Source organism: Marmota flaviventris, chromosome 2 (assembly GCF_047511675.1).
Source record: "Marmota flaviventris isolate mMarFla1 chromosome 2, mMarFla1.hap1, whole genome shotgun sequence".
In the NCBI taxonomy this organism is placed as follows: domain Eukaryota; kingdom Metazoa; phylum Chordata; class Mammalia; order Rodentia; family Sciuridae; genus Marmota; species Marmota flaviventris.
In genome coordinates this window covers 155,399,437-155,426,161 of record NC_092499.1, presented here as the reverse complement: position 1 = coordinate 155,426,161, position 26,725 = coordinate 155,399,437, and the positions used below count along the sequence as shown (strand labels likewise).

At 42.7% G+C, this 26,725-nt stretch overlaps 2 protein-coding genes across 2 annotated transcripts; both read left to right on the top strand.

The window, feature by feature from the left end:
• The first annotated feature begins 5,351 nt into the window (after positions 1-5,351).
• On the top strand, positions 5,352-14,557 carry LOC114107786 (cystatin-C-like). The gene is made up of 3 exons (XM_027955213.2): positions 5,352-5,582; positions 13,462-13,575; positions 14,474-14,557. Exons 1-3 carry the CDS (start codon positions 5,352-5,354, stop codon positions 14,555-14,557), a joined length of 429 nt encoding a protein of 142 aa, XP_027811014.1.
• Positions 14,558-23,014: 8,457 nt separating this feature from the next.
• LOC114107792 (cystatin-C-like) lies at positions 23,015-25,897 on the top strand. The gene is made up of 3 exons (XM_027955227.2): positions 23,015-23,254; positions 24,725-24,835; positions 25,814-25,897. Exons 1-3 carry the CDS (start codon positions 23,015-23,017, stop codon positions 25,895-25,897), a joined length of 435 nt encoding a protein of 144 aa, XP_027811028.2.
• The last annotated feature ends 828 nt before the right edge of the window (positions 25,898-26,725 follow it).

Sequence of the window (26,725 nt, the reverse complement as noted above, 5' to 3'; positions counted from 1 at the left end):
CCAGGGGTGTTGAAATCAGTGTTCTAAACCTTCTGTGACATCATCAAGGTTCCAGATGAAGAGTAGAGACTCGGGAGCAACTTTCTGTTACTGTTAAAGAATAATTATAATTGGCTTCTCATTAAAAATCTAGATTTCTGATTTATTTTCAGAAAAATCTAAGTATTTGGCACTGTTGGCTAAATCTGCCCCATGGCTATCTCAGTGGCCCCTCTGGTGAATGCAGGCCTGTCCACATAACCCACCCACTGCTGTTCCTAACTCTCTTCTTTTTTCTTTGTCCTAACTCTACTTCAGTCAGGTGTTCAGATTATCCATTCAAACAAAGCTGCTCTTTTCAAGAATACTGTTGATGACCACATTGCAAAACATAGTGATCAATGCCTAGCTGTCACCTTACTTGAAGTTCCTGCCCAATTTTTGTTATAATGGAGCCAATTGCCAATTATTATATGCAAATGCCCCTGGTGTGAGCAAGTCAATGGGGGAGAGGTAATGAAGAAAAGTACAAATCGCTTATTGCTTACTAAACATGCATTTATTCCCACTTCACAAGTTATTTAAGCAATTAATACATAAAGAAATTGGGGTGAATGAAGCAGTCCAGCATTATGGGAGCTAACTAGGCAGAGAGGACAGTGCTACCCAAACTCTTGGATTTGGTCAGTTGGTCAAACTCCACAGGCCTCCCAGATCCTGGATACCCCAGTCAATATGTAAATAACATCTGCTGGGTGGTGCTGCACCCATCTCCTCAAGGAAAACATATAGTGCAGTATATAGCCCACTCTGTGCCCTTCAGAAAGATGTCCAACCCAAGACTTTTCTTAATATTCTGGTGACAGAAAGGTTTTTGTGTTTGCTTATTCATTTTGCTTTTATTTTATTTTGACTTTAATTTTTAAAATAATAGTACTTTATCAGATATCATTTTTTAGAATAGTTTTAAGTTCCAGCAAAACTGAGAAGGGAGGTATAGACACTTTCCATATGGTTGCTGCCTACCCCAAACTCACAATCTCCCCATTATCAATCTCCTCCACCAAAATGGTACACTTGTTTCAAATGATGAACCTCCATCCCTACACCATTACCATTCAAAGTTCATAGTTTACATTAGGAAACACAGTCTACGGATTTGGACAAATGTACAATCACATGTATCCACCATTATAGTCTCACACAGTGGTTTCACAGCCCCCCAAATCCTACATGCTCCACTTAATCTCCTCCTCAATAATAGTCCCTGATCTTTTAAAACATGTCCATAACTTTTTCTTTTTCTAGAATGTTATATATGTCATATAGTTGGAATCACAATATGTAGCTTTTTCAGATTGACTTTTTCACCTAGTAGTATAAATTTGTTTCCTCCATGTCATTTCAAGGCTTAAAAGTTCATTTTCTTCTTCTTTTTGTGGTGAATAATATAATATACTTCATTGTCTGTATGGACTACAGTTTTATCATACTGAAGGACATATGAGTTGCTTTCCAATTCTGGCAGTAGTGAATAATGGTACTATAAACGTCCATGTATAGTTTTTTTAAAAAATTTTAATTGATTTTATTTTTTAAATACATGACAACGGAATGCATCACAATTCTTATTTACACATATAGAGCACAATTTTTCATATCTGTATATAAAGTATGTTCACACCAATTCATGTCTTCATATATGTACGTTGGATAATGATGTCTATCACATTCCACCATCCTATATGGAAAATACATCTTCAGATTCTTTGGGAAAACACCAAGGATCTGGATAGCTGGATTGTATCAAAAGAGTATGTTTAGTTTTATAAGAAACCACCAAACTATCTCTCAAAGTAGCCTATAGTGTTTTGCCTTCCATCCAGCAATGAATAAGACTTCCTGGTGCACCATATGATTGCCCACATTTGATGATGTCTGTGCTCTGGATTTTGGCCATCCTAACAGGTATATGGTAGTGTCTTACTATTGTTTTATTTTGAAATTCCCTTTTGCAACATATCTCATATGCTTATTTACCATCTGTATAGCTTCTTTGCTGAAGTGTCTGTAAGGTTTTTGACTCACTTTTTAATTGGGTTGTTGATATTCTTAAAATGCTGAGATTTAAGAATTCTTTATTTTGAATAATAGTAATAATCTTCACTTTAAAAAATATATACTGACTGTTGTTGGCCATTGTTTCTATTCAGAGTGTCTTCACATTTTTATTGATATCAACAGGTTGGCCTGATGTTCAGTGAGTAGTACAGTTTCTGCTGTTGGAGAGTCTTTCTTCGATGTTGATGGCTGCTGACTGGTCAGGATGGTGGTTGCTGAAGACTGGGGTGGCTGCAGCCATGTCTTAAAATTAGACAACCAGGAAGCTGGCCCCATTGATTTACTTTTCCTTTCACAAAATATTTCTCTGAAGCATGCCATACTAATGATAGTATTTGACCCAGCATTCTACTTCTTTCAAAACTGGAAGCAGTTCTCTCAAAATCCTGCTGCTGCTTTATCAACTAAGTTTCTATGTTATTCTGCATCTTTTGTTGTCATTCCAACAGCATTCCTGGCATCTTTACTAGGAGCAGAATTCATCTCAAGAAACACTTTCCTTGCCTATCTAGAAGAGAAAAATCTTCATCAACTCAAGTTTGATCATGAGATTGCAGCAATTCAGTCACATCAAGCTCAACCACTGATTTCTAGTTCTCTTCTATTTTCACCACATCTATAGTGACTTCTTTACCAAAGTCTTGGACCCCTCAAAGTCATCCATGAGAGTTGGAGTCAACATTTTCCAAACTCCTGTTAATGTTGCTATTTTGACCTCTTCCGAGGAGAGTCACATATGTTCAGGCTCTAGAATGAAGCCTTTTTCAGGTTTTCAATTTGCTTCATCAAAAGAAACACTTTCTAAGGCAGTCATAGCCTTACAAAATGTATTGTTTAAATAATAAGATTTTATTTTTTTATATCATAAGACTTGTAAAAACTCTTTGATCCATGGGCTTCAGAATGCATCAGTGTCAGCAGGAGGGGAATAGCAATCATTTTTGTTTTGTGTCTCCACCAAACCCTTGGGTAACCAGATGCATTGTCAATGAGCAGTAATATTGAAGCAATCTTTTTATTCTGAGCAGTAGATCTCAACAGTGGGCTTAAAATCCTCACTGAACCATGATGTGAACCAGATGTCCTGTGTCACCTAGGCTTTTTAAGGCACGGTAGATTTAGTTTAATTCTTAAACACCCCAAGATTTTTAGAACCATAAAGGAGAATTAGTCTCAATTTAAAGTCATATAGTTATATAGGCCCTTAATAAGAATGCCACCCTTCCCTTTGAAGCTGTGAAGCATTGACTTCTCTACTAGCTATGGAAGTCTAGATTGTTTCTTCTTCTAATATAAGGCTGTATTTTCCATATTGAAAGTGTGTTTTTCATAGTAGCCACCTTCATCAATTATTTTAAGAAGATCTGGATAACCTGCTACAGCTTCTACATCAACACTTGTTTCTTCTGTCTTGCACTCTTGTGTTAGAAAGATGGTGTCTTTCTTTATACCTCATGCTGGATTCCTACTGACCCAGCCCCACCCATCACCTAGCTGAGAACACAGCAGGTCTGGACTGATGCTGGTTGACCAACCCCTTCGCCCCTCCCTAGACAGTCCTTCTGGGTGTGCTTCAAAGGTCCAGGTGCCTCCTGGGGTTTCTGGCAAAGCTTTTCACCTTTCAAGGGCACCAGGAAGCTTTCTGGAATCATGCAAATATTCTAGATCTTGATAGAGGGGTAACTCTCATGCATGTATTCATTAAAATTTCTCAGGCCCAACACATAATTACTGTATGTAAATCAAAACTCATTCAGGGGTATTTTTTGAAAGTAGGGCAAGTTTTCCAACCAAGGAACATTGAACCAAAGCTGGCTGTGCAGCCCCTGGAAGGGAGGGATGCAGGGGTAGACCTGTGCTTTGATATTCATTCCCTCTGCTGCTCACCATCTCTTATTGGCCTGGCAGGGGTCTCCCTACCCTCCCATCTGAGGCCTCACCCACAGAGCACTATCCATCAACCTCTAGGGTGAGATTTCTGATCATGCCACTCCCTTGCTTGTTGCTAGAACAGGTACAATCCAACTTTACCTCAGGGCCGTTGCACTGCTGGTTCTGTCTCTCCTAGACAGGACCTCTCATCATTTTGGGAGGTCCAACTTTTTCTCTCACTTCTTCTATTTCATTTTGAACAGAACACCTGTGACTCCCTGATCTTAATTATTAAACACCTCCTCACATCCCAACTACACAACCTGAAGCTGACTTGTGCCATGGCACAGCCACCACCACACATAGTCCCTGGGTGCTTGAGATGGGGCCAATTTAAACAAACGTCTACCCTAAATGTCATAAACACCCACATACACCAAAGAATGTAAAATATCTCCTATGAATCATTAAAATAACATTTCATATATTAGGTTAAATAGAACATTAAAATTATTTTCACCTGTGTTTCTTAACTTTTTAAAATGTTTCCTAGAAAGTTAAAATTACACATGGTTCATGTTATGTCTCTCCTGGGCAGTCAGTCTAAAATGTCAAGTCTAGGGTCAGTCACCTATGCTCCACCTCCAGGCCCTGGGTGGTCTGACCTAGGGAGAAGCCCTTCAAAGTTTTGCTTATTAAATGTTAATGAATTCTTAAGAAACTCATTAATTAATAAATTTATAAACTTATAAAATTAATAAAGGTTAACTCACTTATGTTTGGCAAAGAAGTGCCCCAGAACAAGGCACGGGCTGGCTCTTTTTGGCAAGTCTGAAATATCATACTTGCTCTGGCAATTCCCATTCCTTGACCCACAGCTCAAAGATGCCCCCTGACCTCTGATGACCCCAGGAAGCAAAGATTGCTCTTTCCTTATCTGGAGAAAAAAGAAGTCATGCTGGGCAGGTCAAATGCTTTTCAGGGCTCAGAAAGAGCAGACATCTTTGTGGAAACCAAGGTGACCCAAGTTTGGGAGCGCTCAGGAGGAGGATCAGGAGTAGAACTGGGGGATCAGGATGAGGAAGCAAGAGAGGGAGATACAGGAGGATGGAGTATATTGTGGGAGGGAAAATCTGAGTGGGATGGAGAAAGGGACAAATGAGGAGGGATAATGAAGGAGGGGAGACACTGTAAGAGGCCCAAAGTGCAGAGGAGAAGAGAACAGGGTAGAGGGGCCAGCCAGGAAAAGGAGGAGCCTGGATTGGGGAGGAACAGTGGGCCAGAGAGGGATAAAAGTGCTGTGGCAGCCCACTAAGTACTCAGGGTCTCTGGATCACTCTCCGCTCGGTTGCAGGTACAGCTCCATGTCCCAGCCAACCATGGCGATACCCCTGCACTTCCCACTGCTCCTTCTGGCAGCCATGGTGGCTGGCTATGCCGCAAGACCCGAACTCAGGAGCTCTCAACTAATGCTTGGTGGTCTGGAGGAGGCAGACATGCAAGAGGAGGGCGTGCATCAGGCGATTGACTACGCCATCAGCGTTTACAACCAGGAGAACAATGATCCCTACTATAGCCGTGTTCGCAGGGTGGTGCGTGCCCACAAGCAGGTGCATGCTCGCACCCCAGGCCTGAATCCTAGGAGTTGCCCCTCACAGGGCATCAAACGCGTCCCCAGCCCCTCCCTCGCTCCTCTAGCTGCTGCTTCCCATTTAGGTACACTGCCTGCTGCTATAGAGAGCTCAGCAGCCTATGGGCTCCGGGTGTTCTGATCCGCCAGGGAATTTACACACTCTGCTGCTCACCCAAGCCCTGTCCTAGGTAATTTTCTACTGCCCTATAGCCCTTTGTGGGCCTGTCCTGGGGATTGTCCTCACTCGGGGTTAGCCTGGAAACCCACCCTGCCTAGCACTCCAGGTGGGCTCCTGGTTCTTTATTTCTGTTTCCAGCCACCAGCAGGCAAGGAGCACCAGGGCTACAGGTCAGGATCAAAGTCAGGGTCTGCCCTGGTTATAGATCCCTACTGCCAGCTTGGAGAGGGCCTGGAATTAGTATGAACTGTTACTAAATGATGGGAGACAAAAAAACAGATGCTCCCCTGAATGCCTTCACGAAAAGATCTTTGAAAAGCTTTTTCCTTTTCTTTCTTTTTTTTTTTTTAATTTTTTATTGTTGGCTGTTCAAAACATTACATAGTTCTTGATATATCATATTTCACAATTTGATTCAAGTGGGTTATGAGCTCCCATTTTTACCCCATATACAGGTTGCAGAATCACATCAGTTGCACATCCATTAATTTACATATTGCCATACTAGTGTCTGTTGTATTCTGCTGCCTTTCCTATCCTCTACTATCACCCCTCCCCTCCCCTCCCCTCCCCTCTTCTCTCTCTGCCCCCTCTACTGACATTCGTTTGTCCCCCTTGTATTATTTTTCCCCTTCCCCTCACTTCATCTTGTATGTACTTTTGTATAACTCTGAGGGTCTCCTTCCGTTTCCATGCATTTTCCCTTCTCTCTCCCTTTCCCTCCCACCTCTCATCCCTGTTTAATGTTAATCTTCTTCTCATGTTCTTCGACCCTACTCTGTTCTTAGTTACTCTCCTTATATTAAAGAAGACATTTGGCATTTGTTTTTTAGGGATTGGCTAGCTTCACTTAGCATAATCTGCTCTAATGCCATCCATTTCCCTGTAAATTCTATGATTTTGTCATTTTTTAATGCAGAGTAATACTCCATTGTGTATAAATGCCACATTTTTTTTATCCATTCATCCATTGAAGGGCATCTAGGTTGGTTCCACAGTCTAGCTATTGTGAACTGTGCTGCTATGAACATCGATGTAGCAGTGTCCCTGTAGCATGCTCTTTTTAGGTCTTTAGGGAATAGACCGAGAAGGGGAATAGCTGGGTCAAATGGTGGCTCCATTCCCAGCTTTCCAAGAAATCTCCATACTGCTTTCCAAATTGGCTGCACCAATTTGCAGTCCCACCAGCAATGTACAAGTGTACCCTTTTCCCCACATCCTCACCAGCACTTGTTGTTGTTTGACTTCATAATGGCTGCCAATCTAACTGGAGTGAGATGGTATCTTAGGGTGGTTTTGATTTGCATTTCTCTGACTGCTAGAGATGGTGAGCATTTTTTCATGTACTTGTTGATTGATTGTATGTCCTCTGAGAAGTGTCTGTTCAGGTCCTTGGCCCATTTGTTGATTGGGTTGTTTGTTCTCTTATTGTCTAATTTTGTGAGTTCTTTGTATACTCTGGATATTAGGGCTCTATCTGAAGTGTGAGGAGTAAAGATTTGTTCCCAGGATGTAGGCTCTCTATTTACCTCTCTTATTGTATCTTTTGCTGAGAAAAAACTTTTTAGTTTGAGTAAGTCCCATTTGTTGATTCTAGTTATTAACTTTTGTGCTATGGGTGTCCTATTGAGGAATTTGGAGCCCGACCCCACCGACTGTAGATCGTAGCCAACTTTTTCTTCTATCAGACGGCGTGTCTCTGATTTGATATCAAGCTCCTTGATCCATTTTGAATTTACTTTTGTGCATGGCGAGAGAAAGGGATTCAGTTTCATTTTGTTGCATATGGATTTCCAGTTTTCCCAGCACCATTTGTTGAAGATGCTATCCTTCCTCGATTGCATGCTTTTAAACCCTTTATCAAATATAAGATAGTTGTAGTTTTGTGGATTGGTTTCTGTGTCCTCTATTCTGTACCATTGGTCCACCCGCCTGTTTTGGTACCAGTACCATGCTGTTTTTGTTACTATTGCTCTGTAATATAGTTTGAAGTCTGGTATCGCTATACCGCCTGATTCACATTTCCTGCTTAGCATTGTTTTTGCTATTCTGGGTCTTTTATTTTTCCATATGAATTTCATGATTGCTTTCTCTATTTCTACAAGAAATGCCGTTGGGATTTTGATTGGCATTGCATTAAACCTATAGAGAACTTTTGGTAATATCGCCATTTTGATGATGTTAGTTCTGCCTATCCATGAACAGGGTATATTTTTCCATCTTCTAAGATCTTCTTCTATTTCTCTCTTTAGGGTTCTGTAGTTTTCATTGTATAAGTCTTTTACCTCTTTTGTTAGGTTGATTCCCAAGTATTTTATTTTTTTTGAAGATATTGTGAATGGAGTGGTTGTCCTCATTTCCATTTCAGAGGATTTGTCGCTGATATACAGGAATGCCTTTGATTTATGCGTGTTGATTTTATATCCTGCCACTTTGCTGAATTCATTTATTAGCTCTAATAGTTTCTTTGTAGAGCCTTTTGGGTCTGCTAGGTATAGAATCATGTCATTAGCAAATAGTGATAATTTAAGTTCTTCTTTTCCTATTTTTATGCCTTTAATTTCTTTCGTCTGTCTAATTGCTCTGGCCAGTGTTTCGAGAACTATGTTGAACAGAAGTGGTGAGAGAGGGCATCCCTGTCTTGTTCCAGATTTTAGAGGGAATGCCTTCAGTTTTTATCCATTCAGAATGATGCTAGCCTGAGGCTTAGCATAGATTGCTTTTACAATATTGAGGTATGTTCCTGTTATCCCTAGTTTTTCTAGAGTTTTGAACATAAAGGGATGCTGTACTTTGTCGAATGCTTTTTCTGCATCTATCGAGATGATCATATGGTTCTTATTTTTAAGTCTATTGATGTGGTGAATAACATTTATTGATTTCCGTATATTGAACCAGCCTTGCATCCCAGGGATGAATCCTACTTGATCATGGTGCACAATTTTTTTGATATGTTTTTGTATCCGAGTGGCCAGAATTTTATTGAGGATTTTTGCATCTAGGTTCATTAGAGATATTGGTCTGTAGTTTTCTTTCTTTGAAGTGTCTTTGTCTGGTTTAGGTATCAGGGTGATGTTGGCCTCGTAGAATGAATTTGGAAGTTCTCCCTCTTTTTCTATTTCCCGAAGTAGCTTGAAAAGTATTGGTATTAGTTCCTCTTTAAAGGTTTTGTAAAACTCTGCTGTATACCCATCCGGTCCTGGGCTTTTCTTAGTTGGTAGTCTTTTGATGGTTTCTTCTATTTCCTCAATTGATATTGGTCTGTTTAGGTTGTCTATATCCTCCTGACTCAATCTCGGCAGATCATATGACTTAAGAAATTTATCTATGCCTTCACTATCTTCTAATTTATTGGAGTATAAGGATTCAAAATAATTTTTGATTATCTTCTGTATTTCTGAAGTGTCTGTTGTGATATTGCCTCTTTCATCCCGTATGTTAGTGATTTGAGTTCTCTCTCTTCTTCTCTTCGCTAGCATGGCTAAGGGTCTGTCGATTTTGTTTATTTTTTCAAAGAACCAACTTTTAGTTTTGTCAATTTTTTCAATTGTTTCTTTTGTTTCGATTTCATTAATTTCAGCTCTGATTTTAATTATTTCTTGCCTTCTACTTCTTTTGCTGTTGTTTTGCTCTTCTTTTTCTAGGATTTTGAGATGAAGTATCAGATCATTTATTTGTTGGTTTTTTCTTTTTTTAAGGAATGAACTCCAAGCAATGAATTTTCCTCTTAGAACTGCTTTCAATGTGTCCCATAGATTCCGATATGTTGTGTCTGTGTTTTCATTAATCTCTAAGAATTTTTTAATTTCCTCCTTGATGTCTTCTATAACCCATTGATCATTCAGTAACCTATTGTTCATTCTCCAAGTGATGTATTCTTTTTCCTTCCTTCTTTTATCGTTGATTTTCAGTTCCATTCCATTATGATCAGATAGGATGCATGGTATTATCTCTACTCCTTTGTATTGTCTAAGAGTTTCCCTGTGACATAATATATGATCTATTTTTGAGAAGGATCCATGTGCTGCTGAGAAAAAAGTGTAACTGCTTGATGTTGGGTGGTATATTCTATATATGTCAATTAAGTCTAGGTTATTAATTGTGTTATTGAGTTCTATAGTTTCCTTATTCAACTTTTGTTTGGAAGATCTGTCCAGTGGTGATAGAGGTGTGTTGAAGTCTCCCATGATTATTGTATGGTGGTCTATTGGACTCTTGAACTTGAGAAGAGTTTGTTTGATGAACATAGCTGCACCATTGTTTGGGGCATATATATTTATGATTGTTATGTCTTGTTGGTGTATGGTTCCCTTGAGCAGTATGTAGTGTCCCTCTTTATCCCTTTTGATTAACTTTGGCTTAAAATCTATTTTATTTGATATGAGTATGGATACTCCTGCTTGTTTCCGAAGTCCATATGAGTGATATGATTTTTCCCAACCTTTCAACTTCAGCCTATATATGTCTTTTCCTATCAAATGCGTCTCCTGTAGGCAGCATATTGTTGGGTCTTGTTTTGTGATCCATTCTACTAGCCTGTGTCTCTTGATTGGTGAGTTTAAGCCATTAACATTTAGGGTTATTATTGAGATATGGGTTGTTCTTCCAGCCATATTTGTTTATTTATGTTACTAAACATGGTTTGTTTTCCACTTTGATTATTTTCCCCCCTTTAGTGTCCTACCTCCCACTGTTGGTTTTCATTGTTATTTTCCATTTCCTCTTCCTGTAATGTTTTGCCAAGGATGTTTTGAAGAGATGGTTTTCTAGCTGCAAATTCTTTTAACTTTTGTTTATCGTGGAAGGTTTTAATTTCATCTTCCATCCTGAAGCTTAATTTCGCTGGAAACACAATTCTTGGTTGGAACCCATTTTCTTTCAGTGTTTGAAATATGTTATTCCAGGATCTTCTAGCTTTCAGAGTCTGTGTTGAAAGATCAGCTGTTATCCTGATTGGCTTACCCCTAAATGTGATCTGCTTCCTTTCTCTTGTAGCTTTTAAAATTCTCTCCTTATTCTGTATGTTGGGCATCTTCATTATAATGTGTCTAGGTGTGGGTCTCTTATGATTTTGCACATTCAGTGTCCTGTAGGCTTCTAGGATTTGGGGTTCTGTCTCATTCTTCAAGTCTGGGAAGTTTTCTCATATTATTTCATTGAATAGATTGCTCATTCCTTTGGTTTGAAACTCTGTTCCTTCCTGTATCCCAATGACTCTTAAATTTGGTCTCTTGATGTTATCCCATATTTCTTGGATGTTCTGCTCATGGTTTCTTAACAGTCTTGCTGAGCTGTCTATGTTCTTTTCAAGTTGAAATACTTTATCTTCATTGTCTGATGTTCTGTCTTCTAAGTGTTCTACTCTGCTGGTAGTATTCTCAATTGAGTTTTTAAGTTGGCTTATTGCTTCCTGCATTTCTAGGATTTCTGTTTGTTTGTTTTTTATAACCTCTATTTCCCTGTATAGTTGATCTTTTGCTTCTTGGATTTGTTTATGTAATTCATTGTTGAAGTGATCTTTCATTGTCTGATTTTGCTGTCTGATGTCTTCCTTGAGACTCCAGATCATCTGAAGCATGTATATCCTGAATTCTTTATCTGACATTCCATCAGCTGCAGCTATTACCTCTTCTAACGTTGAGTTGACCTGCAATGCTTGTGGTCCTTTCTTTCCTTGTCTCTTCATACTGTTCGCATTCCTTTCTTCTTGGTGAAACTGTTGTGCTATTGAATTTTCCCCCTATATATTTATATTGGTCTTGTATAGTTGCAAAGTCTCCCTCGCAGGCGCGGGCGGCGGCTCTGCCCCTCCTCCAATTGGGGCAATGTGCCTACCACGCCGGCAGGCCGCTGGGCCTGCTCTGCCAGTCGGTAGCAGGTCCGCCGACCTTGCAGGCGCGGGCGGCGGCTCTGTCCCTCTGCGGGCCGCTAGGCTTGTTCTGTCGGTGGTGGCAGTTCTGCCTACTTTGCAGGCGCAGGCAGCGGCACTGCCCCTCTGCAGGCCTCTGGGGCTGTACTGCCAGTGGGTCGCAGGTCCGCCTACTTTGCACGCGTGGGGGGGGGCGGCTCTACCCTTCCTCAGGCCACTGGGCCTGTTCTGTCTCTCGGTTGCAGGTCTGACCTGTTCTGATGGTGGTCTCAGTTCCGACTACCTTGCAGGCGCGGGGGGGAGGGGGTGGCTCTGCCTCTCAGCAGGCCGCTGCTCCTCTTCTGCCGGTGGGTCGCAGGCCCGCCTACCTTGCAGGAGTGATTGGAAGCTCTGTCCCGCCGCGGGCCACTGGGCCTTTTCTGTCGGTGGTCACCCTTCCCCTCTTTAAATATTTTTTAAACCTTGACTGAAAAGGAAGAAGCAGAGGAAGAGCAAATCGAGCTGGAAAGGTTTCATTCCTCAGCACAGCAAGGAAGAGCCGGCGGGCAACTTGGGGGTGTAGTTAGTTTCTCTTCCTTGGCGGCTCGCGGTGCTCAGCCTCCAACGCCGGTCCTCTCCGATTCGTGCCGACCATCTGTCTGTCCACCCGTCGGTCCCTTCGGGTGGTTTCGGTCTCTTTGTGTCTCCGGGTTTCTGCAGCCAGCTGAGACAAATTGCCTGTTTTTAACTGCCTCGGGAAGCCGGGATCCTCAGCAATGTCCCCACTCAGAGCAGATCCATTCTCTGGCTCTTGGCATCCCAGGCACACGGCTTCCTCAGCTTTTTCCTTTTCACCTTTTATTTTGTCATCATTGCATCTCTAGGTCCTAATAGTAGGCCATGTTTCCTCCTTGGTCCTTGCTCTCCCAGGACACGTGTACATGCATGTACTTATATGCATTTATTTTTCTGGACCTTTTTAGAAGTAACATTTCAGCGCACCTTGCTTGCAAAATTGGACATTCTCTTATCTAAGATTCAGTTTTGAAAATCGGAATTAATACTGTCATATTTAGTTACTTAATTCACAGACTTAAATTTGCTGAAGTGCACTGATGGATGCCCCTGTATGCTGCAGTCACTGTCTCCTCAGCCTCCTTTCATCTGGAGCAGCTCCTGGCCAGTTTTCATGACCTTGACATTTCAAAGGGTCCCACCAACTGTGGTGTGCAGTCATGTGCCCACAAGGATGACTACATATACATTGCAGTTCCTTAAGATTGTATCATCTAGTGACATTGTAGCCGTCTTAGTTTGATATGTATAATATGACATTTACCCAGTGAAATCCTCTAAGGACACATTTCTCAGAGCATGTCGATATGCTTATACTGGGTGTCTCAGATTTTTCCTCAGGATAGACCCCATTCAGAGTTCTCTGAGTAGGCACCACTCAACATGTCCTGAGTAGCCTTCATTCCCTGTGCATGGCATGCCCTGGGAGCATTCCCTGGGAGTAGCCTCAAGGGGCTAGTGTCTCTCACTCTGAGACAGTGCACCATAGTGAATAGTCGTGGGCAACTGAGTGCCCCCTGGGATTGAGAAGATCTCACCTGGACGCAGCCAGGCAATGATGGACTGAAACCTCTGGAACTGTGAGCCAAGATAACCTTTTCTTCTCTAAGTAGTTCATATCAGGTATTTTGGTCACAGTAATGAAAAGCTGACTAACACACTAGGTAAAGGTATTAACTCAGTGACATAAAGTAACAGCATACATGTGAAAGTGACCTGGAGTGTTGTAAATGAATTCCGTTCTTTTCATTGTAGGTTGTCACTGGGACAAACTACTACTTGGATTTGGAGATAGGTCGAACCACCTGTACTAAGTCTCAGTCTGACCTGGCCGAATGTCCCTTCATTGAGCACCTACACGAGCACAAGGTATGTCATTGATGTGGGCCCAGGGCTGATTATCGAAGAGGGGCATGTGAGCTTGTTTGTATGCTCATGTGTGAGAGTGTCAAGAGATGCATGTGGATGGATGCATGTGTTGTGTGTGTGTAGATGAGTGGGGTGAGCGTGGTAGCACATGAATAGATACATGTGAATGTGGGGTGTGTGTGAGTTTATGCAGATGCAGACCTGTGCACATGTGGGGTGCTGCAGGAGGGGCCATGTGTGTACACATGATCAACTTAAATTACACAGCGGATTTTCCCTTCTAATTAGGGTCCCAGGAGGACACCCTTTTGTGTTTGAGTGTGCTGCCTGCTGGCCTGGAGAGGGCATAGCTACAGGGATGGTTGCTGAGGACAGAGAAAAAGCTCTGTTAGTCCCACCTTTGGCCACCTGCCCAGAGCCATGATGGACAGATTAGGGGCCTCTGGTGCTGTCCCTGCTTTCTCAGTGCCAGCCTCTCTATGGCCCTGGGAATATCTGCCCTCATCTTGTCTACCTTCCCCCAACCCTGATCCCTATTTCAGGGGTATTTCCTGTGCCCACTTCTTCCCTCTGCGCCCCTGTTGGTGCTGGCCCAGGTGCTGGAGGTGGAGGGAACTTGGACAGTGACAGCCTTCCGTGCCCTGCACCCCTGGGGCTCCCACAGACTTATACATGATCTGGGGTGAGAGTCACATGCTATCTTGTGGACTTAGAGCAATGGGCAGGGTGATGAGTAGATATTGAGTTTGGTTGAATGTCAAAATTGAACCTGGCAAAGGAGATAGGGGTTGAGAATTCCACATCCATCATTCTGTACCCCAATTCTGACATCTCAGATTGAACGTCTTCCCTGTTATCTGAATCACACACTGATTGTCCCTTTCTCTTCTTTTTACAGAGGACTTACTGCTCTTTCCAGGTCTACATTGTGCCCTGGCTGCACACGATCTCCATGACACAATACACTTGTCATAATGACTAAGGGTATGTGCCAGGCAGAACTGCATTGGCCACCCCTTCCTCACTCTACTCCCCTGTAATGCCCCAGACCCTCAGATAATCCCCCAGCCCTTATTGTGCCAGCACCAGCAGACCAGTGGAGATGGCTTACATCACTCTTCCCTTGTTTGTTCCTTCTCATTATTTTTCAAACACATTGGTGCCTTGGCCCATAAGGACCTCTCCTGCCTTTCTCAATAAAATAGTGACATGTATTCATCCTGAGTAGTTGCTGTCTTGGGGGTCCACGCAGGAAGGTTCTGCCACAGATGGGGAGCTGAGGCCTATGTGTGCGCACTGGGATATCTGGGATATCTGGTCTCAGAGGACTGAAGAGAAGAGATGGGGTGGGATTGCAGGTATCCAGCTGCAGCTACTGCTGGGAAATGGACAAGAGAGAATAGGAACCTAGGCTCTCATCCTGGAAGCTTGGCTGCTGCTTAGATGGTGAGGAGAGTCTGGGCACTGCCCAGGGCTGTGGCACACTCCCTCCATGTGTGCACAAGTGATGGGTTGCTGGGATTATCCTGTCCCTGTCAGATTCCCAAGAGGCTAAATAAGTAGTGATTCCTGTCTCCTCCTATCCATGCAAGATTTGGACACCTGCATGAAACAAAGACTGAAAGTATATTGGTGTACACTTAATTGTGGAAATACCAGCCAGAATCCAAAACAGAACACATAATAGAGTGGAGGCACTGCTTACTCCAGTGCACCTAGGATGGGTGCCCAGTGGGGTTCACAGATCATACTCCCTGCCCTTTCTCTGCCCTTGATTGTAAAACAGTTCTTGTATGCAATTTTCTTAAGGGACATAGCTTTTAAAACATAGATGAATTGACATGCTGTGGACTTTCTTCTATTTGCAAGAGGATGTTTTCATTAATATCACCTCAGTATCATTACTGTTGTATAGTACATGGATGGATATTTCAGTGCCAAAAACAGGGAGTCTGAAGACCTAAAATATATGTGCTTCACCCCTTTATGCACTGGGAGAAGCTTTCTCTGTCCCAGCCACTGGCATATGACTTTCAAGTGCCTTCCATGAGGTAGAACTGCACCAGAAAGCTCTCTTTCAGCCACTGCTATAACCACTGAAGGTGAAATGACAGAGATCCAACCAGATAGTGGAGGCTTATACCTAGAGTTGTGGAGTGGACAGGTGGAGCTCAGGCAGCAAGGCAGAGTGCCTCCTTCCATGCTGTTTCATTTCCTATACAGCCCATCAGACGCAGTCTTCTCACCCCTAACTTCATTTAACAAAAGTCCTTGGATGAAGAAAGAAAAGCATCCCCAGAAGGTCATGAATCTGAATCTGGGCAATACCAGGCAGGCATTGTGAATTTTGTAATCCACATCTCCATGGAGAGCATTGACCATAGGCAAAACAGCAGATTCAGGACAGAGAAGGTCTATGGTAGGACCCCTGTCATGAGGTGGTCATGAGTTTCTATTTGCATGAAAGATCTGGGTTTGACCTGATTCTCTCTTTGGGGGAAGTGAAAGGTGGAGTAAATTTCATCAGATCTGTGACTCAGGCCAACCCCTTACAGTCTCTGAAGCTTCCATATCTCATCTGTAGAGAGAGTGCAGTGATAGTACCTTCCTTATTTTCTGTAAACCCTCAGTGTATGGCATGTGGTGATGTGTTGATGTTTATTACATGAAAACAGTGAATGCATATTAATCCAGTCAAAATGTTCATATGTTCACTTTTATATGCTGTCATAGGAGTCTATTTCTTTTTTCAAAAGATGCTCTTGCCAGGTGCGGTGGCACATGCCTGTAATCCCAAAAACTTGAGAGGGTAAAGTAGGAGGACCAAAGAGTTCAAAGCCAGCCTCAGCAACTTAGCTAGGTATTTAGCAATTCAGAGAAACCCTGTCTATAAAAAAAGAATTGGGGATGTGGCTCTGTGTTTAAATGCCCCTGGGTTCAATCCCTGGTACACACCCGCCCCCAGCAAAACAAAAATGCTCTTAGCCATGTATCTGGGTCTGCTTTTTTCCTTCCTCTTATACTCTTTCTTCATTGCTTCCTTTCTTTCATTCTTTCATTTTTCCGATCACACCATTTTAGATGGGGAGATTTTATCTTGATTCACTTTTCTTCTCCTAAATTCTGTTTTCTGAATATATTTGTTTTTCCAGATGAAAATATTTTTTTTCTGGTTCAAAAAGTACAACTGTTGATCAAAATACATAGTTTCTTCTCAGCAAAAGAAACAATCTGGAAGGTAATCAGACAGCCTACATCCTGGGAGCAAATTTTTAACCCTCACACAATCAGAGTACTAATCTCTAGGGTATATAAAAAACTCAAACAGCTAAGCACCAAAAAAACAAATAATCCAATCAATAAATGGGCCAAGGACCTGAACAGAAACTTCTCGGAAGAGGATATACAATCAACAAATACATGAAAAAATGCTCAGCATCTCTAGCAATCAGAGAAAGGCAGATCAAAACTACTCTAAGATATCATTTCACTCCAGTCAGAATGGCAGCTATTATGAAGACAAGTGTTGAAGAGGATGTGGGGAAAAAGGTGTACACATACATTGCTGGTGGGATTGCAGATTGGTGCAGCCAATATGGAAAGCAGTATGGAAATTCCTTGGAAATTTGGGAATGGAACCACCATATGACCCAACTATCCCCCTCCAAAGGACTTAAAAACAACATACTACGGGAACACAGCCATATCAATGTTTATAGCAGCACAATTCACAATAGCTAAACTGTGGGGCCAACCTAGATGCCCTTCAGTGGATGAATGGATAAAAATAAATGTGGCATATATATACACAATGGAATTTTACTCAGCAATAAAAGAGAATAAAATCAAGGCATTTACATGTAAATGACGACATTGGAGAAGATAATGCTAAGTGAAGTTAGCCAATCCCCCAAAACAAATGCCAAAGATTTTCTCTGATATAAGGAGGCTGACTCATAGTGGGGTAGGGAGGGGGATCATGGGAGAAATAAATGAATTCTAGATAGGGAAGAGGGGTGGGAGGGAAAGGGAGGGGGTAGGGGGTTAGCAAGAATGGTGGAATGTGATGGAGATCATTATCCAAAGTACATGTATGAAGACACGAATTGGGTGTCAACCTATTTAATATACAGAGATATGAAAAATTGTGATATATAAATATGTAATAAGAATTGTAATGTAAAAAGTACATGTATAAAGACATAAATTGGCATGAACATACTTTATATACAAAGATATGAAAAATTGTGCTCTATATGTAAAATAAGAATTGTAATACATTCCGCTGTTGTAAATTTAAAAAAAATAAAATCAATTTAAAAAAGTACAACTGTTGAGTTTTGAACTAGGAATACATTTTAATGTTTATAATTCCATTTGGGAATAATTTGGACAACATTTAATATTCTAGTTTTTCACTTAGGCATATTTTAACTATGTCCTTCAGTGGAGTAAAACAGACTTTTCTGTATCTTTCATGTTTTCCATAAATTTATCCCTGGATATTTGATTTTTTGATGTGACAATCTCTCTCTTGTATCAGTAACCAGTCATCACTGATGATGTTCCCTGTTCCCATCCATGTTCCCTGATTCTCTTGCAGCTGCTTTGGGGGCTGTCATTCACAGGCTCCCAGGCTTGGGTGCTTCACATGCAGGAGCTGGCTCATCACTATTGGCACAAGTGGCCTTGGATGAAAGCCAGGGCTTCAATAAAATGCAGAGACAGAAAAGTCCACCCAGCCTGGCAATGCGGGACAGATGAAGTATCAGTAGACAAACATGTGGCCACCCGTTCTTTCTCACTATACCCTACTGAGTTTATTGGTCAAACACATTTAAAATGGAGAAGCAATGAACAAATGGTAGCTTAACTAAGGAGAAATTTTCTTTTGGTCACTTATATCTGCTCCTTCACTCTTGATCTTGGGATTCCAAGTGGGTCACTTCAGAATCATGTCACAGGATCACAAGGCCAAGCCAGCAATACTCAGGGGTCATCCAGAGGACAGAAGTTCTCCTGCTTCTTTGAAACCAGGTAAGGATTATCTCCAGTTGGCTGCATGGCGCAGTCACCTGGGGGGTGTGGCTTTCACTGCAATCACCTGTTTACACTAGAGGAATCCATTTCATTGGTCAGGGAGAGGCCTGGACATTGAATTTTAAAATAGTTCACAACTGCTTCTTCAAAGAACTGCTGATGTATAACCCAATTAGTTTCCCTATCAAAGTCCAATCTCTCCTAACATGTCTGCACATTGTAGCAGGTGAGGTATACTCACGGCCTCACCTTCTTGTGGACATACATTTGGTGCAAAGTTATCTACCCAAACATACAATGTAACTCCCTCCTCCATATCTAGCAAATCACAGATGAAAAAGCAAAAGTAAATGAAAGAGTCCTTCAATCAGAGCACAGTTGGGTTAATGGTCTTTAGCTCAGCAAGTTTCTTTGAGGCAGTGACCCTGACATATTCAAACAGCTCTGGACACATCTGTCCTTGAGATGCCCTTGGCTTCACTCCCAAAGGCTGCTGTTGCTTGTCCTCCTGCCCCTGAGTCACTGCACTTACATGTCTCACTGATGCTTGTTTCCCTTGTGATTACCCAAGGATGTGCATGATGTCCTTTCCTTCTGGATCCTTCAGCTCAATGAATGCTCCCTTTCTGGGGTAGAGCAATTCAGTTTCTTCTAGACTTTCTCCCACCCATCCAGGTCCCCATGGGATTTCTAGTAAATGAATTCACCCCTTCTGTAGGATTTTTGATTTTGAATAATCCCTAACAAGCATGTCAGCCTGTTCTGTGAGGCTTCGAATCAGCCAATCATTTCTCCTGCCTAGCTATGGAAGTCCTTGTTAATGTTTTGGTTCTAGAATGTCGCCCAAAGGCTCCTGTATGAAGGCTTGGTCCCCAGTGCAGCAATGTCTAGAGGGAGGGCTCTGGGAACTCATGGGATCTTGAGCTCTGTGATCTCATCAATAGATTAACCCATTGATGGATTCTCAGGGGAATGGACCATTGGGTGTTGGTGGAAACTGTACAGGTGGGACCAGCTGAAGTGAATGTGTCCTTGTGTCACTTGAGGACTGTATCTTGACACTGCTATCTTTCTTTCTCTTTCCTGGATGTTATAAGGTGACAGTTTTTCTCCACCCTTATTTTTTTACCTTGTTATATGACTAAAACCAAAGGAGCTGGCCAACCATGGACTAAAACCTCTGAAACCATGAACCAAAATAAACCTTTCCTTGTTTATATTTTTTTCAGCTATATTGTTACAGCCATGAAAAGATGCCTTACTCTGTCATAGATGACTTTTCCTTCCAACATAAGGCTGTTTAGTCTGTACTGGAAATCTGTTCTTTACTGTAGCTGCCATCATCAATGGTCCTCGCCAAACCTTCTTAGTACCTTGCTGTGCCTTCTCCATGGGCACTTGCTGCTTCATCTTGTACTTGGATGTTCTAGAGAGGTCCTTTCCTTAAGCCTCATGAATCCACCTCTGCTAGCTTCACATTTTTTCTTCTGCGGCTTCCTCACCTCTCTTGACTTTCATAGCATTGTAGAGAGTTAAGGTCTTGGTCTGGATTAGACTTTGTTGAAGGGAATGTGGTGGCTGGTTTGATCTTTCATCCAGACACTAGAACTTTCTCCATAGCAGCAATTACAATGTTTTGCTTTCTTATCATTCATGTGTTCATTGGGCAGAACTTTTAATTTCCTTGAATAATTTTTCTTTTGCATTCACTACCTGTCTAACTCTGACAGGAGTCCCAGCTTCTGGCTGATCTTGGCCTTCCACATGCCTTTCTTACAAAGGTCAATAATTTCTTGCTTTTGATTTAAAGGTAGGGACCAAATTAATCTTTCCATCACTTGAACACATAGAGGCTATTATAAGGCTATTAATAGGCCTCAGTTCAATATTGTTAAGTGTCAGGCAATAACAAGGCCTAAGAAGGGGATGAGAGATGGGGGAGTGGTTGATCTTGGAGCAGTAGAATAAGGCAACCTTTATTGATTAAGTTCACAATCTCATATGGGTGACTTCACTGTGCTTCCAAGCCATTACAATAGTAACATAAAACATCACTGATAACAAATCACCATGGGAGCTATATTTTAAACTTTTATACATTTAAAAAAAATTTGGTACTGGTGATTGATCCATGGGGGCTTAAACCAGTGAGCACCATCCACAAACCTTTTTCAGTTTTTATTTTGATACAGGGTCTCACTATATTTTTTAGGGTTCTCACTACATTGCTGTGGCTGGCCTCAAATTTGCAACCCTCTTGCATCAGTCCTCAGAGCTGCTATTGTTACAGGTGTGTGCCACCACATCCAGCATGTGCTATATTAATAATGGGAAAGTTTCAGAATCTTGCAAGAATTATCAAAATGTGACAGAGAGAAATGAAGGGAGCACATGCTTTTGAAAAACTGATGCTAATTTATTATTCAATGCATGGTTTTAAGAAGTCTTTAATTTTTACAAAATGCAATACCTACAAAAGTACAATATTCAAAACATAATGCCTGTACTGTAATATATCTCTTATATTAGACTTAGTGCATAATATTTTTCAAAAAGCATAGATGAAGGAGAATATGTTATGTGTTAACTTCATGTCAGGAGAGTACAACTGATACTGTCTTTATATTAAAGGACTGCCCAGGTCTAATGAGCTGTGAGAATCACTGACTTGAAAGGATCCTGTCTCAAGTTTGAATAGTAGAATAAGGAGGAAACTGATTGTATAGATATCAACTCAGAAAAATATATATTGAAAAAGTGTGTACAATCAGCTCTATGAAAGCTACTCAAGAGATTTTATAGTAAATCCAGAAGTAACTGTAGTTTTTTGTTTGTTTGTTGTGTTTTGTTTTATCTCCTTCATCACAGGAAAACAAGAACAAACTTCTGTGGTGAGTCCTGCCTTCTGGAAGCTAGGGTCCTGGGGCTTTGTATGACACTGTCTTTAGTCATACTTTATTGGATGTCACTGCATACAGCAGTGTAAAATTGTACATCGCTTAGTGTAACAATTCTAGTTAAGGACTTAGTTCGGTGCTGGGTGTCTAGTTTCAACAAATAAATGTACTAAATGCTGAGAAAGATGTTCTGGCTCAAACAGGTCTTTTTTTTTTTATCAACTTACCTAAAGAGCTGAATTTTATGCAGTCCTGGTGGCCCACGGCTGTAATCCTAGTGTCTTGGGAAGCTGAGGCTAGAGGATCTGCAGTTCAAAGCCAGCCTCAGCAACTTAGTGAGACCCTCTTTCAAAATCAAATATGAAAAAAGGCTGGGGATGTAGTTCATACCCACCTGGATTCAATACCCACCCCCCACCTCGCCATAATGCTCCACTCCCAAAGAAAAGCTGAATTTTAAAGTCAAGCAGATTCTTTCTGACTGTGTACATTCTTTTGTTCTTGGGTGGCAGAATTTTAGTTTAGACACCAAAAAATACATTGTTACCTGAAGACCCAAATCCCTTTTACATGTCATTGTCAGTTGTGATGTTGGACAGATGATGTCTGTGTCTAGTATTTTAAAAAGTGAATTCTTGTCCTTTCATGTTTCTTTTTCATTCATCACTTCCTATAATAAATATCCTCTTCTTTCATTCCAATTTAGTGTCTGAATGATGGGATCTTTTGTAATATGGGGAAGAGCTGGATTTTTAAATTCATCTGTGGCTCTCTGTATTAAACATCTTCTCATTTGCATGCTTAAACTTTCAATTGAAACATAAACCAGAACAAAGAAGTGAAGTCTGAGTACAGGTAAGAAGATGGTTTGAGCTCCATGCACTGGTGCTGGTGTACTTTGTGCATAGAATCAGCCTCTCCTTAGGTTGGTCAACTTCTAGTTGAACGACAGATAGAGGATGGTAATTTATCATAATTCTTAACACATAAACTTGAAGCTGCAAGCTAAGAGCACACCAACAACAGCACACGTTGACAATACAGGATGCAGAGATGCCAGGAAATGTTAGCAAGCCTTTGAAGGATGAACATGTCCAGTCATAAAGGGATTAGGAGCTTAAGATCAAGGATCTTTTAGTCTCTTTATGGCCTCTGAATAGATTGCTGCCTATTAATATTGAACAATGGTTAAAGTTTGTGGTTTTGATTTGTTAGGGAAACTTATTATAATCCGGAACCTTTAGTTAATGAGACAGATCAGGGTATTACATAAGGGTGTAACATCCGTGTTGGGGAGCAGGAGAAAGTTCACTGGAGGAAGGATGGAAGTGTAGAGCTTGGACAAATAGGATCCAAGATGTGGGCAGTAGAGGTAGCCAGGAAAGGAGGAGCCAGGGTTGGGGAGGGCCTGGCAGCCAGAGAGGGATAAAATCACCTTGGCTGCAGGATGGATCACTTCCCCTCTGCTTAGTTGCAGGTACAGCTCCAGGTCAGAATCAACCATGGTGACAACTCTGCACCTCCCACTGCTCCTGCTGTCAGCCTTGGTGGCTTTCTGTGCAGCCAGTGAGAGTTCCAAGCTGAGTAGTAGCTCTCAGGAAACACTGGGTGGCCTGGAGGATGCTGACATCCATGAGGAGGGCGTTCAACAGGCAATAGACTACTCCGTGGGCGTTTACAACCAGGAGAACAACAACCTGTATTACAGCCGTGTGCGGAGGGTGGTGCATGCCCGTCAGCAGGTGTGTGCTGATCCCTGGGCCTGGGTCAGAAGGACTTGCCCCTCACAGGGCGTGTCATGCTTCCCCAGGCCCACCCTTTCCCTTTTAGCTACTGCTTCCCATTTGGGAATCCAGAGCCAGAAGCTCTGGGGTGCGCAGCAGCTATGGCCTGGGGCTGCTCTGATCTGCCAGGTTAGTTACACAAACTGCTGCTCACCCAAGCCCTGTCCTAGGTAATTTTCTGTCGCCCTGCAGCCCTTTGGGTTCCTGTCCTGGGGATTGTCCTCAGACAGGACCTGGAAACCCACCTTGCCTGGAGCTCTAGGTGGGTGCCAGGGGTTTTATTTCTGTTTCCAGCTACCATCAGGCAAGGAGCACCAGGGCTACAGGTCAGGATGAGAGTCAGGGTCTGCCCTGGTTATAGATCCCTACCACCAGCCTGGAGAGGGCCTGGAATTAGTGTGAACTGTTAACTGAATGACTACAGGAGATGGCCAAAACATATGCCCCTTGGATGCCTTCAACAAGATCTTTAGAGTGTTTTCCCCTTTTATTTTGGCATTATTGCATCTCTAGATCCTCATAGTAGGCCAAGTTTCCTCCTTGGTCCTCGTTCTTCCAGGACACATGTGTACATGCATGTATTTGTATGCATTTATTTTTCTGGACCTTTTTAGAGTCAACACTTCAGTGCACCTTTCTCGCAAACATGGACATTCTCTTACCTTATCTATGATTCAGTTTTGAAAATCTGGAGTTAACACTGTCATATTCAGTTAGCTAATTCACAGACTTAATTTGGTGATGTCCAGTGATGGATGTCCCCGTATGCTGCAGTCACTGTCCTGTCTCAGCTGTGGTGTGCAGTTATGTGCCCACAAGGATGACCACATATACACTGTAGTTCCTTAAGAAGGTATCACCTAGTGACATTGTAGGCATAGTAGTTTGTTATGTAGAATATGACATTTGCACAGCAAAATCCTGTAAAGACACATTTCTCAGAGAATGTCCGTGCAGTTAAGCTACACATAAGTGTATAGACTGCTCATTCTGGGTGTCTCAGATTTTTCCTCAGGATGGACCCCATTCAGAGTCCTCTGAATAGGTACCACTCAACATGTCCCAAGTAGCCTTCATTCCCTGTGTATGGCATACACTGTGAGCATTCCCTGGGAGTAGACTCCAGGGACCAGTGTCCCCCACACTGAGAGAGTGCATCATGGTGAGTGGTTGTGGGCAACTGAGTGCCCCCTGGGGTTGAGAAGACCTCAGCTGGACACAGCCAGGTGACCATGGACTGAAACTTCTGGAACCCTGAGCCAAGATAAAATTTTCTTCTCAGTAGTTCATATCAGATATTTTGGTCACAGTGATGAAAAGCTGACTAACACACTAGGTAAACATTATTAACTCAGTGACATAAAGTAACAGCATACATGTGAAAGTGACCTGGAGTGTTGCCAATTAATCCTGCTCTTTTCATTGTAGGTTGTCGCTGGGATGAACTACTACTTGGATTTGGAGATGGGTCGAACCACCTGCACTAAGACTCAGTCTGACCTATCTGAATGTGCCTTTGATGATTCACAAGATGAGCAGGTATGTCATTGATGTGGGCCCAGGGCTGATCATGAAGACTTCCATGTGAGCTTGTTTGTATGCTCATGTGTGAGAGTGTCAAGAGATGCATGTGTGTTCATGCATGGGTGCATGTGTTGACTGTGGGTAGATGAGTGGGGGAAGCATGGTGTTTCATGAATAGGTATATGTGAATGTGGGGTGTGTGTGAGTTAATGTACATGTTGACCTGTGCACATGTGGGGTGCTGCAGGAGGGGCCACGTGGGTACACATGATCAACTTGAATTACACAGTGGGTTTTCCCTTCTAATTAGGGTCCCAGGAGGACACTCTTTTGTGTTTGGGTGTTCTGCCTGCTGGCCTGAAGGACATAGCTACAGGATTATTGCTGGGGAGGGAGAAAAATCTCTGTCAATGCCAACTTTGGCCACCTGCCCAGAGCCATGCTGGACAGATTAGGGGCCTGAAAGCAGATGAAACCCTCTGGTGCTGTCCCTGCTTTCTCCGTGCCAGCCTCTCTATGGCCCTGGGGTGAGCTGCCCTCACCTGGTGTACCTTCCCCCGACTCTGCCTATTTCAGTGTTGTTTCCTATGCTGCCACTTCTTCCCTCTGTGCCCCTGTTGGTGCTGGCCTAGGTGCTGGAGGTGGAGGGAGTTGGGACAGTGAGCAGCCTTCCCTGCCCTGCACCCCTGTGTCTCCCACAGCCTGACCCAATCTGCTTCTTAGTCGACTGGAGTTGAGCTGGGGGCAGGTGGATGTGGAATCCTATGAACTGGGGAGAGATTAACATGCCTTCTGGTGGACTTAGAGCAATGGGAAGGTAATGAGTAGATACTGCTGAGTTTGGTTGAATGTGAGATTTGGACTTGGCAAGGGTGGTTGGAGGCTGAGAGTCCCACCTCCGTCATTCTGTACCCCATGTCTGACATCTCAGATTGGACATTTTCCCTGTTAATTGAAACTCACACGGTTTGTCCTTTCTCTTCCCTTTTGCAGAGGACCTTCTGCTCCTTCCAGGTCTACAGTGTGCCCTGGCTGGGCCAAATCTCCGTGACAGAATACAGTTGTCACAATGAGTAAGGGTATGCGCCAGGCAGAGCTGCATTGGCCACCCCTTCCTCATCCCACTCTCCTTTAATGCCCCAAATCCCTGATATCCCCCAGCCCTTATTGTGTCAGCATCAGCAGAACAGTAGAAGTGGCTTCTGTGGACAAGTGTTGAAACCGAATGGCTCTTCCTGTGTTCATTCCTTCTCATTATTTTTCAAACACATTGGTGCCTGGCCCATAAGGACCTCTCCTGCCTTGCCAATAAAAAGTGACATGTATTCCTCCTGAGTAGTTGCTGTCTTGGGGGTGCATGCAGGAAGGGTCTGCCGCAGATGGGGAGCTGAGGCCTACATGTGCGCACTGGGGCCAGTGCTGCCACTTTTTGGGATATCTGGTCTCAGAAGACTGAAGAGAGGTGATGGGGTGGGATTGCAGGTATCCAGCTGCAGCTACTGCTGGGGAATGGAGAAGAGAGAGTAGGGACCTAGACTATCCTTCTGGAAGTCTGGCTGCTGTCTTTGAAAGAAGTTAGATGGTGAGGAGAGTCTGGGCAGTGCCCAGGGTTGGGGGTGGCCTTCTGCATTTATGTACAACTGTGGGCGGCTGGCACTGTCCTGTCCCTGAAAGATTCCAAGAGACTGAACAACCAGTAATTTCTGTCTCCTATCCATGCAAGGTTTAGGCACCTACATGAAACAAAGGCTGAAAATACATTAGTGTGCAGGTAACTGACTGGGGATGTACCAGTCAGAATCCAGAACAGAGCAATGTAATGCAGAGTGGGGGCCTCTGGGATTGGTGCTCAGTAGGGTTCACAGATGGACACTCCCTGCGTTATCTTTGCACTTGATTGTAAAA

Bases quoted from the DNA above. Each gene is read 5' to 3' on its own strand.
- LOC114107786 (XM_027955213.2), top strand. From the start codon at position 5,352: ATGGCGATACCCCTGCACTTCCCACTGCTCCTTCTGGCAGCCATGGTG. The intron at 5,583-13,461 runs GTGCATGCTCGC...TTTTCATTGTAG, and splicing joins TGGTGCGTGCCCACAAGCAG to GTTGTCACTGGGACAAACTA. The intron at 13,576-14,473 runs GTATGTCATTGA...TTCTTTTTACAG, and splicing joins AGCACCTACACGAGCACAAG to AGGACTTACTGCTCTTTCCA.
- LOC114107792 (XM_027955227.2), top strand. From the start codon at position 23,015: ATGGTGACAACTCTGCACCTCCCACTGCTCCTGCTGTCAGCCTTGGTG. The intron at 23,255-24,724 runs GTGTGTGCTGAT...TTTTCATTGTAG, and splicing joins TGGTGCATGCCCGTCAGCAG to GTTGTCGCTGGGATGAACTA. The intron at 24,836-25,813 runs GTATGTCATTGA...TCCCTTTTGCAG, and splicing joins ATGATTCACAAGATGAGCAG to AGGACCTTCTGCTCCTTCCA.